The sequence below is a fragment of the Orbicella faveolata genome, unplaced genomic scaffold (assembly GCF_042242905.1).
Source record: "Orbicella faveolata isolate gen_17 unplaced genomic scaffold, um_ofav_v1 contig_1, whole genome shotgun sequence".
In the NCBI taxonomy this organism is placed as follows: domain Eukaryota; kingdom Metazoa; phylum Cnidaria; class Anthozoa; order Scleractinia; family Merulinidae; genus Orbicella; species Orbicella faveolata.
The window spans coordinates 22707501-22723682 of NW_028301536.1; the positions used below are offsets into that span (position 1 = coordinate 22707501).

General features: G+C 38.6%; 3 protein-coding genes across 3 annotated transcripts in view; 2 read left to right on the forward strand and 1 right to left on the reverse strand.

Moving 5' to 3' along the window:
• LOC110066191 (uncharacterized) overlaps nucleotides 1-2644 on the forward strand; it is a 3677-nt gene extending 1033 nt beyond the window's left edge. Inside the window, exons 2-7 of the mRNA XM_089296145.1 lie at nucleotides 160-278; nucleotides 672-741; nucleotides 869-979; nucleotides 1142-1330; nucleotides 1431-1565; nucleotides 1735-2644. Of these exons, the coding sequence (XP_089152271.1) occupies nucleotides 160-278; nucleotides 672-741; nucleotides 869-979; nucleotides 1142-1330; nucleotides 1431-1565; nucleotides 1735-1917 (807 nt within the window). The 3' untranslated portion in view covers nucleotides 1918-2644. The remainder of the gene's footprint in view (nucleotides 1-159; nucleotides 279-671; nucleotides 742-868; nucleotides 980-1141; nucleotides 1331-1430; nucleotides 1566-1734) is intronic.
• Nucleotides 2620-4527, reverse strand: LOC110066192 (dnaJ homolog subfamily B member 2-like). Its single transcript, XM_020773392.2, has one exon. The coding sequence runs from the start codon at nucleotides 4387-4389 to the stop codon at nucleotides 3670-3672; it is 720 nt and encodes a 239-aa protein (XP_020629051.2). The 5' UTR covers nucleotides 4390-4527; the 3' UTR covers nucleotides 2620-3669.
• A 469-nt stretch (nucleotides 4528-4996) lies between these two features.
• Nucleotides 4997-14261, forward strand: LOC110066190 (BTB/POZ domain-containing protein 10-like). The gene is made up of 8 exons (XM_020773390.2): nucleotides 4997-5554; nucleotides 8687-8783; nucleotides 9252-9372; nucleotides 10412-10509; nucleotides 11148-11247; nucleotides 12138-12248; nucleotides 12449-12505; nucleotides 12739-14261. The coding sequence occupies exons 1-8, from the start codon at nucleotides 5178-5180 to the stop codon at nucleotides 12951-12953; spliced, it is 1176 nt and encodes a 391-aa protein (XP_020629049.1). The 5' UTR covers nucleotides 4997-5177; the 3' UTR covers nucleotides 12954-14261.
• The last annotated feature ends 1921 nt before the right edge of the window (nucleotides 14262-16182 follow it).

Below are 16182 nucleotides of genomic sequence, written 5' to 3' on the forward strand. Positions count from 1 at the left end.
TCATTCTTATTAAAATTTGATAATATAAAAAAATTTCGGGAAAAGATCCAAAGATGTTCAACAAGGCAACAGTCACATTGGAGGCAAATCTGGAGCTGTCATTTTCAGGTCATGTGAGACACAGGTCACAAACTTGTTCTTGTTCCTCTATTTCAATAGGTAGATGGAACATTTGAAGTGATGGACAAATTTTTTGCACTCAGCAAAAACAGCAAGTCAAAGTATAGGAAAAAGAGTGAATTAGATGCGAATGGATGGGAAGCTTTGGAAAGAGAAATGTAAGGTGATATCGCTGTGTGGCATTTGCAGACTGCAGAATTTTTAATTAACCTTGTATCTCCACCTCCATTATCGATTGCTAAATGTAAACAGGCTAACCTGAACGCTATTCAGGCTGACTGGAGTGATATTCAGGCTAACCAGAGCCAACCCCACTCCATTTTCTTACTTTCACAACCCTTTCTCTTTTTTTCACTTCCGACATGAGGCAAAATGAAATAATTTCCACTCTATTATCTTCGGTGTAAAGTGATTGAAAGATAACATAACATTGCCAGGCCCTCTACACACATCGTTGAACTGCCAGGGTTTATAAGCTTGTAAATGTGATAACTAATATTTAATTTACTTATAAGTGATTGAATAATCAAGTTCCTGATTTTGATCTTCAGCACTGATCCAACAAAGCCAGGTGACCTAAAGGAGTCCTTTGATATTGGAGCTTTTGATGACAAGAAATTTGTAAGTAATTTCTTTAAAATCTGTCAGCTATACCAATGGCGCACTGGAGTCAAGTTTCAGATTAATAGAAATCTATTTGTATAATAAACTTATCACAAGTTTAGTGTTTAAACCTTTCCTTTTCCAGCACTGGCCTACAGAAGTCCCTGAACTTCAGCCAGTTGTAAAAAGCCTCTTTGATCTGTTAAGGAGTCTTGGAGATAGAGTTTTACATGCAATGGCTATTGGGTTAGGACTGGTGAGTATAAAGCAAGTTTATGCCTGTACTTATTTTGAGAAATCAACACTGGAAAACTGTATTAATTTATTCATGGCTTTGGTAATTCTACATTTCTAATCACAACACTGACATTAATTATTTCTATGCATAATATAAGCCCCTTCAATACTTTTTCTACAGCCTGCAGATGTCTTCAAGAGTTACTACAAAGATGTCGGCACCAAAAATGGCACAGCACTTCTGCGCTTTAACTATTACCCAAGAATAACTGACATTGAGCACATCAAAGCAGGGCAGATACGATGTGGAGAACACACAGATTATGGTGGAATAACTCTCCTCTTTCAAGATGATGCAGGAGGCCTTGAGGTGACTAGTGTACTGAAATTTTAAGAGAGTGACTGAAATTGAACCTACTTCCTCACTTTTACCCAGGATAAAAGGTATATATTTTTCTTAATCAATTCAGGTGGTCAACAGGGAGAAGAACTTCGTTCCTGCAACTCCAGTCCATGGAACAATACTTGTCAACATTGCTGACTTGATGCAGAGATGGACTGCAGATAAATGTTTCCACGGTAAATGTACTATAGAGTTGGCAAATGTTATTTTCAGCAAGTTAAGTCTAGCATCATCATCGTGCATACAAACAGGTACACATAGCTTGTACTAATCCTGCTCTAATTAAGATATATAAATGGGACTTTCCAGTGTCCATGCCCTATTACTAACTTCATAGCTCCCTTGTAATGCTTCCAAACGTTTTTTTGCAGGTTCACAGAGTCATCATTCCTGAAGAGGAACTCAAGCGGCGTACACCAAGACGTTCTGTTGCATTTTTCTACGATCCTGATTGGAAGGCAAAGATTACCTGCCTGGATGGCTCAAACAAATATCCGCCAATCAAATGTGGCAAATATGTATCACAAGTCATGAGTGGCTCCTTTAGCTTCTAACTATTTGGAGGAATTGATATTGAATGTTACTAGGTAGAATTCCTAGCCTTTTAAAGCATGCTATGATTCATATTGACTGGAACCTATGAAGAAAATGTTTTTCCAATATATTTATTTTCATACTTGATTGAATAAAAATTAACAAATTTGAGTCAGTTGTTTATGCATCTGTCCTCTTATTGATGATAAATTGCATCATAACTTTGTCGAAGTGGCTGTGGAACCACGAGCCGCGGGCAAGTGGTTCCACGGTAAACTTTGACAATGTTATGACAAAATTTATCATCAATAAGAGGACAGATGAATGAAAAACTGACGTCAATTTGTCTTTTACAATAACAAGACCCCAAAATGGTCAAATGCTGGGAATAAATGAGGGGAAATGACACCATAAACATGCTGTAAACAAAGATAAGTGAATTTCATTCAAAATGACGCGAACATTGTCGATAGCTTTTCTTGCTTTTTCATTGGTTTCTTAGAAAGTCCATAAAATCTCATTGGTCTAAAAGTTGACAGTTTGACAGCTGAGAGTTGAACTTGAAGGCTTGTGTAAATTAAAATTTATCCGTCTGTACTCTTATTGATGATAAAAATGAGCCAATCAGCATGCAAGAAATTAGACAGTTATTGTAAAATACATGCTTGAGAAAATAATAAGCATGAGAGGGAAGTACTTCCAAGAAACTATTATACATGTACTTAATAAACCTTTTGCAAAAATTTATTGTTGAAAGTTGTCGTAAATATATACTAGTAACTCCATTTTCAATCTTTATCAAATTATGACACATGTAAGTTACATTACACTTTGATAATAACAATAATACATGTTTTTTGTATATAAAATCAACATTTTAGTTTATATTATTATTTTTCTCCCACTTACCCTCTTTGCAAGGTATTAACCATGAGCAACTTGGATGAGCTTACCATTATGAAGTGGGGGTTACATTGTTTGCATGCGCATAAAAATCATTTTAAACATCAACAATATTTTGCCAGCCATTAGAATTTAGGTCAACTATTACATCAGTAACTAAGAAATGGAAGAAAATATTTCCAACAACATTAAACCGACTACCAAGCAAACAATATGCCTAGTCCTTTCTCTAAGACCTGGCACCCCCTTTTTTTTAAATTGCCAGCTATTATGCGAGCAGTTTTCTGTGAATATTTTCTACAAGGGATATTAAGCTATCAGCCCATCCTATAAACAATGCTGAATAGGTGGGGACCTAGTGTTCCCCTACCCCACCCCACCACCTCCACTCTCTTTCCTGGATCCACTCATTGCTGTAAGTTGTATGTTAAACTTAGATGGCTGGTTCTCAGCTTTGTCCCTTCCCAATATTCTGTAAAACGTGAGCTTTCAGCCAATTCATGGTCCAAAATTTTTTCTCCGTCATACTTCTGGCAACCACAGCTATTTCCTCCTCAGGTGATGCAAGGAATTTTGTCAAATTTCAGTTTCAGTTTACTGTTATTTTATTGAACAGGGCCAACTGAAAATTTCCTACATCGTGAAACAGGGAAATCCCTGGTAAAAATAAAAACAAACAAAAACACATTACATGGTTTATGCACCTCGTCCATAATTTATGACTTAATTTGTCCAGGAATTAAAGTATTAAACGTTCTAAAAATTAACACTTTGCTAATTTCTACAACTCAGAAAAAGATCTTCGTTTACAAGTTTTATGTGCATCTTTGTTCGACCTTCTTTATTTATCACCACAGTGTAAATTGTTATTACAGCCTGCCAAAGACGCGCTGCATGGAAGCCATCATGTGCCTCTCCATGTCCGCCATCTGCTCGAAGATCCTTTCAAAGTCGCCAAAGCTGGCAAAAGGATCGTAAACGTTGTTCTGAGGTGGCATCTCAGAGTTACGGTCTTGTCGGCGATGTCGTTGTCTTCTGTGCCTTGGGACAGAAGCGTTTCGATCGTCGTAAAAATCCTCGGTAAATCTGTTATCGAAAGTGAAAGGGTCGGAGAATGGGTCCTCGTTAAAAGAATCCACTTGGAAGAAATCCGTATTTCGTCTTCTGTTAGGCCTTCTCGATGTGTTTTCTGTGTTAGTAAAATCGTGAAAGCTGGCAAAGGTTTGGAAAGCGATGTTGAAAATATCATCAAAAGAAGTGGTGCCAAAGAATTCCCTGAAAACTTCTTCCGGGCTGCGGAAGACATGCGAAGAAAACGTTTCGAAGTTCGCCGCGAATTCTCCATCTTCCCTTCTCGGACAAGCCGAAAGACCTTCTTTGCCATATCTATCATATATTTCACGCTTATCCTTGTTGGACAGAACCTCATATGCCTCAGAAACGAGCTTGAATCTTTCCTCGGCCGCCTCTTTGTTGTCGGGATTCTTGTCCGGGTGCCATCGTAACGCTTGCCTTCGATAACCTTTCCTTATGTCGTCCTCTGTCGCCGTTCTTGGAACCCCTAATATTTCATAGTAGTCGTCGGACATTGTGGCAAGCAACTACGTGACAAAATTCAGATTTGTCTGGGCATTACGAGCGCCAACTGTAAACAAAATTTACGACGGCGAAATGAAGGCAAATATCGTTTTATCCACCAGCGCGCAACCTGATGTGACGTCACTTTCACTTTCTGCCGATTGGGCAATTTCATTCCCAGGGTCCTCTCTCTACGAGGAAGAGAGAGGACCCTGGTAAAAAAGTTGTCTGCCCTTGCCTTATTGTCTTTATGGAACATCTCCAAAGTCTAAACCCTTTGATTTGTTTTCGTGGAATTTTTCTTCTTTCGGAATAAAATCTTTGTTATCCAAAGCTCCTGATGTTTTGTTTATTTCATTGCCCATTAAACCCATGTTGATTCCAAAATTGTTTCACGAAAAAAAAACTTTGTTTATTTCAGGACCTTACAGGGGTTTCTTCTGTAAAAAAAACCCCTTATCACAGCAAAACTTAGTTGTCTATCAGGATTCACTCTGATCGACACTCCGATCAGATTACGACCCCATGACTTTTCTTTGGTTCCTCTCCCACTCCTCCCCTGAAATGAAACTGTTTAGGTGCATTATTTTGCATCAATAGACAATGACCCCAAAATAGGAGCCCTCTCCTGAAACGTCCAAGGAAGCACGGTACATGAGCACGTCGCATTTCGTGGTTTTAGCTGATAGATTTCAGCGGCATTTTGTCCTTTATTCCACTTATGAAACACAGAACATTTCGTTTGTTTAATCTGTGGTACTTGTATGTTATCTAATGAAAGTCCTTCGCTTTGAAATCGATGGAAAACAGCAACCTGGAGGAAAATGTTGATGATCGTGGAGTCGAGCAAGAAGACTCCACTGACAGTGAGTTAGAAGAGTTGAACGCGTACGTTCCCTTAGATATCCCACCTCGAGACTTTCCTAGGCATCTTGCGCGAGGTTATTCAGAACCACAGAGGGCTACAACGAGAAACAGAATGGAACATACGATACGAAAAGGAGCTCACTCGCCTCCCATCATTCAAAAGCAACGAAACAAGGTTGTCACTCAAGTCTTGCCGAGAAATGCTCAAGTCGGTGACTATGCCGATAAAATTACACTAGTGGTTGATGATACACGTTTTGTGGTTGAAAGATCACTGTTTACCGCTCATCCAAACACTATGCTAGGAAGGTAAGTTACTTTTCTTCTATTCAAACCCTTTTGACGCAGTATTTTGAGGTTCTTGATAACTTATCTGATCGTTTTGTAAGCTCATCACTCGCACGATACTAATTCGGTTGAATAAAACACTTACTTTTGCTAATACTTAGTTTTTTATTATGGAGATCGAGATGCAGTAAGCTTAAAGACGACTTTATTTCATTATTTGGATGTTGCGTGGATAGTGTACGTAGTCATTACGTCAGTTATGTAGGTGTTTATCAATAACTAAAGGTGAAAAAAATTGAATTTAACATGTTTTTAAATAAGCTTAAAATGATTTAACTTACAGGAGCGAAATTTGTAGGAAGGTATTTGATCAAATACAAAAAAAACAATTTAATTCAGGTTCTATGATAGTACCTGAATTGTTTTTTTTTTTTTTTTGTATTTGATCAACAGCCAGCACGGAAAAAGCTTATTATTTACTGACTGGAAGGCTTGGACAGAAAAAAAGTGTTTAGCCTATGAAATAAATATTATCATATAACAAAGTGGTCCATAATGAAAAGAAACATTCTGATTGGTTACTAGACCATTCTGAATTTTACCTTATGGACTGCTAAATTATAAACATTTTATAAATCAATTCCATCAAATTGCTTTTTCATGACAGAGCTAAAGAACTTGACCACTCTTCTATGTATAGCCTTAGTGCAAACTCTGTGATATGTCTGTATACTTAATTATTAAAGCTCTAAGATGCTTTTCATTTCCTCATAAAAGTCTTATTACCCACCAGGGGGCATCAAAATCTAGCAGCTGGGGCCTTTTTCCTTTCATTGTCTTTTGTAAATCTTCTCGTGTGGCGCATGTAATAAATTGATGTCAGTATTTTTTTTTGCTTCTGTCCTTTTATTAATAATGATGATTTCCGTCACAGCTTTGTTGAAGTAGCTGTGAACCATGACACTCACTGATCTGTTGGCTACTTTAATGAAATGTTTGAAATTCATCTTCAATTTTCAGACAGATTTGGTATAAACAATACCCTGTAAGCATGGTTAACTTAGTTTTGTTTAGGTTAAGTCTGCATATGAGTCAAGTAGCCCATCAGGCCATAGCTTATCCCAGTTTCTGTAGCATGAAGTGACTAGGAGTATTTCTACTCTCCCCCGGATGGGATGCTAGCATAGGCGTATGGGCACCTGTGGCCTTGGGGGGTGGTGACTTTCTTGCCCAAAAAATTTATGCAATGCCTGAATGCAAGAGTGTTGAAATCGGGATGCAAACGCACTCAAATTGCATGAAAAACAAAAATGTTCACAATTCCCACATCCTATGAAACTGCTATAATTCCAAAAATAGTTATATTCAAAGCTTACATAATCAATCAATCATTAGCCTGCGAACAGGCTCCCGGTGAGCCCGAACAAAGCGACGGAGCCTGTAGACATTCTATTGATGCCGCTGTTCTGTGATACCAGCTCCTGGTATCATGATATGATTGGTTAAATCACTGACTGTTGACATCTTCGAGATGAATGTTTGACAGATCTTTGTAAAATTATACGACTTCAACAGTTCGTTACAATAGTGCATTTGCCGTTCTCTTTTAAGTGTTGCTCTCTCAACCTCTCGTTATTTCACAAGTGATTCTGAAGGGTACTTTATGCTCTGTTACGAGCAGGAATTTTAAGTAGAAGCTAGTGGAGTGGAGCTGATTGGGGGTGCTATAGCAATTTTTTTAGAGGTCAAAGGCATGGTTTCCGGACTTTCCGCTGTTATCTGCTTGTCGCTTCGCAGAGTTTGACACCTCTATCATGTGCTTATAATTTCTTTAGGCTCATTTCAATATTGCAAAATATGTTTTAAGATCTCTAAGTATTGGCTCTGGAGGGACAAAGTGTTTGAAATATTCCGTGAACACGTTGCTTAATTGCACTCTATATTATGACGCCCAGCCCGGCTATTTGATTAGCTCAATTAAAACTGTTTGCAAGTACCAAAAATGTAGCTTCTTGACAGGCAGGTCTAATTACTTCAATGACTGATTTGTTACAGGCTTATCACTAAGGGCGGATAGGCACATCAAAAACAAAATCTACAGGCTCCCCTGTCTCCGCCCTGATCGCTTTGCTCTCCGAATTCTTCTGTTTCGCGCTCGCCGAAATTTTTTTCCGTCCTCGCAAGGAGCCTGTTCGCAGGCTAATCAATCATACTCTATCAACAGTCTCAATTCAAGTAAAATATAAAACTTATTAAAACAAAAAGTTCTAAAAAAAGTAACTAACTATTTACGAGTTGTGGAAATCACGCAAACAGCATTATTTTGTAATGCTTGTAATGTTCAAATGTTGTTGTCCAAACACTGGCGTTTTGCCTGAAAAATCGCATTATTTCCATAGCTGGGGGGGGGGGGGCTGCAGCCCTCCTTCCCCCCCAGCTCGTACGCCTATAGATGCTGGTCCATCACAGGCTTACCCCCAGCATGGCTACCAGCCACAGCAAGTTTGTTGGTAACCATTTATATTCCTGGGCGGAGAGAGGCACTGTGAGAGTAGTGTCTTTCCCAAGAACACAACGCAATGTCTTCAGCCAGGGTTCAAAACCAGACCGCTCGATCTGGAGACAAGCGCACTATAGCTAACCATGAGGCCACCGCGCCTCTCATAGTTTTGTTTAGCCTATGCGTTTTTCCCTCAGTTCATTGAAGAAAGTCTTCCTATATTGCTAGTTATCTTTCAGAGTGAATACACAGCAAACATTGTCTACGTCACAAAAGACTACACAACAATGTCTACCAACATTACTCCTTCTAATAAATGTCTTATCTAAATTGAAGTACAGTCTGTACCTCTTTGGGCAAATTTTTGTTGAATCTTAGCTTTAACTCTGCTACAAAGGAGCATCCTCCGACCTTTTTGTGTCAGATGTAGTGGCATCAGCTGATTTAAACCCAGGCGAAAAATACATGGAATACATACATGCATCACCAATTTGTCTGATTATGACCTATGATTGATCATTTGGGACAATCCTACTATTTGTAATAATCAATTATGAAGTTGTAATTGATTCCCAACACTTCTATAGCCTCTCTTAACTCATTTTGGTAATATTATCTTGTGTCTGACCATAACATGTACATGTTCATTCCAGAATGTTTGGCTCTACAATGGAATACACAACAAGAAATGAAAAGGGTGAATATGAAGTAGCAAGAGGTATTTCGGCAAATGTGTTCAAGTGCATACTGGTGAGATTTATGTGTTTCTATTACCTGTTTTATGATTCTGTTTAACACATGTTGCTTACATAATTTTTTTATTGTACCAAAATGCATCTCAACACCCAGCATGCTTCCTGCAGCTGCTGCAGCCAGGACTTCATGAGAAGGATTGTGATGGTCTAGAAAATATTCATACCTCTCCCTCTCCATTAGACTGTTTTGTAGACCCCTCTGCTCCCCTCCTTGAAACCAATCTGGAAATTCCAGTTTAGCTTCATACTTTCCCTTAAAAATACTTTGAGTTTTGAACTCCACCTTTCTCTGAATTTCCAGTAAGTTTCTTTAGAGTAAGTTTGAATATTTTCTTGAACCACACACTGTGGCTGACTGCAGTCCTGATTGAATACTGTTAGGTTTTGCAACTCATGAGATAAGAGTAGAAGAGGTTTCTGTCCATGAAGTTGGTATGTTATTATGTTTGTCAATGTTTTGCAGGATTACTACAAGACAGGTATAATTAACTGTCCACCAAGTGTACAAATCCCAGAACTGAGAGAAGCATGTGACTACCTGCTCATACCATTTAATGCTCAGGTTATCAGATGTCAGAATTTAAGTAAGTGGTACTTATATAATAATAAATCATTATTTAATTAAAGAATTAGTAATGGCATTCTGTAGGTTATGCTGTGTTATCTTACCCAAATTTGCAATCAATCGGAATCTGTGTCTACTTCCCTGATTGCCAGCAATATCATGTCACTGCCCAGGGGTCGCCAGATTTTTGGCTTGATTTTGGGCATGGTAATTACCTGATCACACCCTTTTGGTACGCTCTGGTGAGGTATCAGGTTTGGTTGGTGTTACCATGGGTAGTTTGGCTGTACTATGTATCACCAATTTAAATACAAACCATGGCTTGACCAAACGTTTCTTGTGTGTAACCAAAGTGTACCAAAAAGGTCTAATAATATGACTCATAGTTATATGTGGGATACCACATAATGTAGGGGAAAACATTTGAGGACAGACTCTTGCTCAGTGTAGTGGAACTCCGCCTTGAGGTCACCTCGTCAATACCGTCACCTTGTTATTACAGCCACTTTTTTTTGTCTCGTAAGAAAATCCTGTTACTGTGGCCACCCCCTAAATGTGGTCAACAGCCACATTCTAAAATCCCAACCTGCATAATCCTTTGTAATTTTACCGCATTTATACAGCCACTCAAACCAGTTATCTTCATCTTCCCATTGTTAATATTTTATACACTGATTCAAGTTTCAGTTTTTTCAAATTATGTCTGCATTCTGGATGCTTATTAAAGAACAGTTGTTTAGAAGTGCAATTGTGATCATGTGACATCACTCAATTTAGACCAGTCATGAGGTTTGACCCCACCCTGTTAATATGGCTGCCCTGTTATTACAGCCAGATGTTCATGGCCCATTGGTGAATGTAGAAACTGGGTTCCACTGTTGTTTCAGTTAAAACCCAGAAAAGGAAAAATGGCACACAATTGATAACACAAGTAACTGAGTTTAAAGTTGAAGCCAATCCTGTGTGAGCAGTGACAGAACATTACTAAATTCCCTTTGTGGGTGCTATATACTGTTTTGCTCTTCAATTGTACTCACATTTTTAGTTTTGTTTGACAGGGGATCTTCTTCATGAACTGTCAAATGATGGTGCTAAAAATCAATTCCAGTACTTTGTAGAGGAGTACATTCTTCCTGTTATGGTGTCCTCCGCTAAGGTACAGTAGAAAGAATCCTAAAATTCTTTAACTGTCAACCAGATCAGGTACTACAATAATTGCGTATTGGTTGCAGTCTCTCTTCTCAACAAAAGCATTGCTTAATGAAGCTGGAGTTGTTTTAATGTGTAGTTTTGATTAACCAGCGTAGCATTGTTTAGTGTTCAATGTAAGTCCTACGTGTAGTTAATAATAGAAAGTAACAGTTTTCTGTCACAAATAAACATTAGATTAAAGGTTATTCATCTTAAAGCTGAGTTGGGTACTTCCAAAGAATACATCTGTTACAGTATGTATGTAGCATTTCTCTTTTGAAATGGTTACTGGAATACCACTAAGTACAAGAAAACCAACAAACTAACAGGAGGGTGGTAAAGGGGGGTATAGATCACGTTTCACGGAAAATGAAGCCCTTTCACAATTCACAAAAAATACAACATTGGCATTTCATGCGTCATGGAAAATAAAAGAGAACGTTTTGGAAAGTCGCGGTTCACGGCGACTGTGGAAATCATGATTCACGAGGAAAAAATGGCTATTTCACATTTCACAGGAAATAAAAAGGGCCGATCATGGGTCACAAAAATACCCTTTACCACCCTCTAACAGGTGTATGTCATGTTGTCATATTATTTTAGAAAGGTGACCGTGAATGCCACATTGTTATTCTCACTGATGATGATGTGGTGGACTGGGATGAGGAATATCCGCCGAGCATGGGAGAGGAGTATACACACAGTAAGGCATAACTGAGTCTATGTTAACACCTGGTGCCCATGGCCAATTCTCACTGTGCACTAATGTGAATGCACCATTTTTCCAAGTACTCACACCAGAATTCAGGCATAGTGCCCTTGCCTGGGTACAAGGTCTCGACCCTGTACTCGGGCACTAAATGGTACTTGGATGCTTGGAGTGCCAGTGTCTTAATGCAACGTTATTTTGTGCCAGTGTGAACACAGCCCGAGTTTCTTCTACCAGCCCTCTGGATAATTTCTCAGTTATACTGTACCACTTGTGTATTGTCATTGATAATATTAGGAGTAGCAAAACCCCTGACAAAATGACATAATTTATGTACCTAGCCCACATTTTTAAGAGATGGAAAATGCTATCCAATGAAAAAAGAAAGTGTCCAGCAAATAATGTAGTTTGGTTTGTTAACACTTATCCACTTGATATTGATTTGTCCATTGAAAAGCATCATCCACCCTCTGAACAACATAGAGTTGCTTTTTCAGCCATTTACTGCAAGCTATCTGTACCAGTATTTGTATTTGTCTTTATCTCGAGCCATTTGTTTTTTGTTTTCCCTGTTCTTGAGAGTTATAGATAATAGGGTTCCACTGTATTTTTACTGATTAAGTGATCATTGACATTCAGCACAAAGAAATAACTGTTGAATTTTAGACAGAGAACTGCTGAGAAACCTGTCATTACTGTCTGATTTGTTTTAAATTTCTGGTAATTTTGTGTGCAATTGTGTTGACCATTCAAGGACTCTGTGGCTCTCTATGGTGCCATGTCACCCATGCGAACCTTTTTTTTGAGAATTGCAGATGTCATGGAGAAATAGTGTGTTCTGTAATCTGTCAGTGCATGATGTATTTCCTTTTTCTTTGTTGTAGTTGTTTATTCCACATCTTTGTATCGGTTCTTCAAGTACTTTGAAAACCGAGATGTAGCAAAAGAAGTGCTGAAGGAAAGAGGTCTCAAGAAGATAAGACTGGGAATTGAAGGTGATTGAAATTAGAAATTTCATGATAAAAATCTTCACTTCAGTGCCAACTACCATTGGTGGCCAGGAATGGACTTACAATGAGTATGCTTCAGAAGCCACTGCATTTAGAAAGCCATTACCTAACTTGCAAAACTCTACCATGTAGTTAGAATTATATTTGTTCAAAGAGACTTGATAGTGGATCTTCTTGTTTGGCAGGTTATCCCACTCATAAGGAGAAGATTAAACAGAGGCCCAATGGAGGGAGACCTGAGGGTAAGTTCTGTTTGTCATCTGCCAACTTCCTGTCATGGCATACAGTACATGTCTTAGGAAAGAGCTAGTTATGAATGTTTGTAATGCTGTTAAAAATTGCTGACACTTTCTCTAGATATATATTTGCACTCCTTGTTTAGCTTTGCAAAAGAGCCAGTACACTAAATGTCATCTTTCATATAGCAAGATTTCTTCCTGCAGTTACTCACTGTTGTACCTCCACTCTCATCTAGTAATCTACAACTATGTTCAGCGGCCTTTTGTGCGCATGTCGTGGGAGAAGGAAGAAAGCAAGAGCCGCCATGTTGATTTCCAGTGTGTCAAGACCAAGACGGGTACCCCAGGACTGGTGGAGGCTGTAGATGAACCTGCTGCCCTGGCAGCAGCTGGTGCTGGACCTCATCCCCCTGCAGCCATACTGGGTGCAGATCCTGAAGACATTGAATGATACGCCTGAGCAAGCAAAGAAATTAAGTATGGCTGTTAACAGTAATAAACAGCTCATTTCTTCTCAAAATATGACTGAAAACCCCAATATGTAGGTCATATGAATTGAGGAATTGAAAATTAACAGGGACGAAGGTGTTAGATTTTTCTTTGTTGACATACCAAATTTTCCATCTTGCAAATCATGCAACATTTTTTTGCATTAACATTATTGAAAGAGATGATTTTTAAAATACACGTTTAGTCGAGATTGGCATCATTCTAACACATCTGGGCACTGAACTGTGATGAAAGAGGTAAAATAAATGGGTATTTATGCAGATATTAATTCTTGAAAATAGCAAAATCTCGGCCGCTTAATACAATAAAGAGCCACAGATAGGCTTACCAGTTGAGCAGTTTTCAGGCAGGTGCCAAGCAACTGATCAAGTGATGTAGTTTTGCAAAAAAAATATTTTGGTGATGTCATGAGTAAGGTACAGTATTCTGTTGATGACTTGTTGAATTTTCCCAGCAGATTCTGAATACTGTTCAAACTGTCAAAGTCTTGTTAGGAGAATTTGCTTGTGGACATTGGGGCTTAAATGTTAGCCAATATTATATTATTCGCTCTTTGCCCTAAGTAAATGCAGCAATATTCTGTTACAGAGAGAGGTTTAGCTTAATGCCTGTGACAACCAGATCAAATTAGCAGAAAGGCTATTGTATTCGTATATTAAAAAGTATAGTATTTAAGTTGGTATATTAACTTAGTTTTTGTGCTAAATGTGCTAAATGTAATCAGTGTAAAGGAAAATTTTATTGATCATGAATTACCGTTGGAATTTCCAAATCTTGGAGCTACTTGCAAGACCGGGAACAAAATCCTTGTGAATACATATGAGGTTTATTTTTCACTCAGAGAAACCAGCTTTGTGACAGAAATTTATGGAGCTGGATTGCCGGGATGGTTGAGTGGTGATTTCATAACGTAATTCAACAGAGATTATGTCGTTTCGTTAGTAGTCAGTCTCCTGCAACTAAAGAATAGAGAACAGAGTGCTACAGCATAAAAATTAAAATGGGATGTATCTTGCAGTTAACTGCAGTGGAGGCAGTTGACCATTTTTGCAAACTCAATCCAGTAGAAGGCCAGAAACCTAAGTGACGGCTTTCTGTAGGTTCAAGTACAGTTGCAGATGGAGATGGCGCGATGATTTTGGAAGCCGTATTGTAGAAATAAAATATTTTAATATAAAGGACATCAGGCGTGTGCAATAAATAGTTATTGAAAAATGTTGATTTTAATAAAAGGTTCATCGTGTTGTTACGTTGTTTTCATTTTATTGTATTTGTGGTGCATGCAATGGTTTTCTTCTGTTTTAGCTGTGGGAAAAAAAGTTGCTGCGTGCTTGTCTTTCTCGTCAATAGATCCTAATTCTCCTATTAGCAAACTCATCAATAATTCATCAAGTTAAAACAATGAAAATCACAACCGTGAAGGAGGTTTGGATACCCGTTCTTAATTAGCATAGATTTTGACGATTTTACTTCTCCGTTTACTCCTTAGTTTTTGTTTCGTTTGAGAAGATATATCAAACACTCGAGACGGTGTTCCATCGGCTATCCAAACACGTCGAATTTCGTCAAAAATACTCCGCTGCGCGTCGTATTTTCAACTCTCTTCTCGGTGTTTGGATATCCCGATGAAACACCGTCTCTCGTGTTTGATATATTACTTCTTAAATGTATGTAGGTATTGTGATCCAACAGCTTTAGCAGGGGATCAACCAGTGATATTTTCGGGCTGGAACCCGCCGTCGAATTTGTGAAAATCGGAGTCCAAGAATCTAGCCAATCAAATCGTGTGTCTCCAGAACCACCTTTTCCTCGCGTCAAGGCCCAGCCGGCAGAGAGAGATCGGTTGCTCTGGGGACGAGAAGCAAAACAGGTTGCGAATTGCGGCAGCGAATCCGGATACTTCTGAATCGCTCTCCAGCGTGGGAAAAAATAAATCCGCAACGAATCCGATAACGTGTAGACGGTGAATCCGGATATTTTCGAATTCGATGACGCAGCAAAATCGTGTCCAGTCTCTTACCGAACAATAAACCAATATGGCGGCACAACCTGTAGGCCTAGTTTCTCTAGAGTGAATCCGGATACCATCGGATGCGAGTGGACAGGCGAATTCGATTTGAATACGCTACGTGTGGACGGGAAAATTTTTGAATCCGGAAAGAAAAAGTTGCGGATTCAAAAATATCCGGATACGTGTGGACGGGGCCTTAATTACGAGTGATTGATACGCAAACTTTTCCCTAAGGAATTAATCAAGGAATTAATCCACGCTCTCCTGAGAAAGGAAAGAACACTTAGGGACTAGACTGTTTTGCGACTGAGAAAATTACTTCGTTGTGATTGGCTGGGAGCAGGCCAATTTATCGTTAGTTCTTAATTTGCACTGCAGTGCAAATTAACGCGCGCGCGTTCGCAATTTTCTCAGTCATGTGAGTAATCGTATGAAATTTCGAGCAATTAGGGAGTTCAAGGAACCGACGGCGACGCTGAGGACAACGTCGATTAAAAAATGATTTTACATTTTACCTAGGAATTTCGCGGTACTCTAAAGTTATTTACTTTGTTTATCACTGTCAAAACTATCACAAAACTGAATCAGGGACACAGCGATAAATTTGAAATAAAAATTTAAGAAAATTAGCCGTCGTGGTTCACGTTCTCCAGACAACGTAGAATTTAGTCATTTTACATTGTTGTTTTGCAGAGGACGGCAAAGAAATGTACCAAGAGTTAGGGATTTACACCACTTGTGATATTTGAAAATTCTTTCAAATAGACCAATTTCGATATATTAAAATTCAGCCTAAAACAATAGACCTCAGTACGAGGCTCTGGGGAATAACTACAGAATTTGTGGGGTTTATTCCCCAGAGCCTCGTACTGAGATCTATTGTGTTAGGCTGAATTTTAATATACCGAAATTGGTCTATTGTACTCGCCTAAAGGCTCGTGCATTTTTGAGAGAATTTTCAAATATCAGTCGTAGTATAATCCTTAATTGCACTCGCACATTCATACGGTTACCTATGCTAATATCAACGGGAACAGAAATTTGTTCCTAGGTTGTACAAAAATTTATGAAACGGCATGCAGTAGTTCTATAATCTTAAAGTATTGACGACAATTGTTTGTTTGTTTGTTTTTTGTTTTTGTTTTTTTGGCGGGAGGGA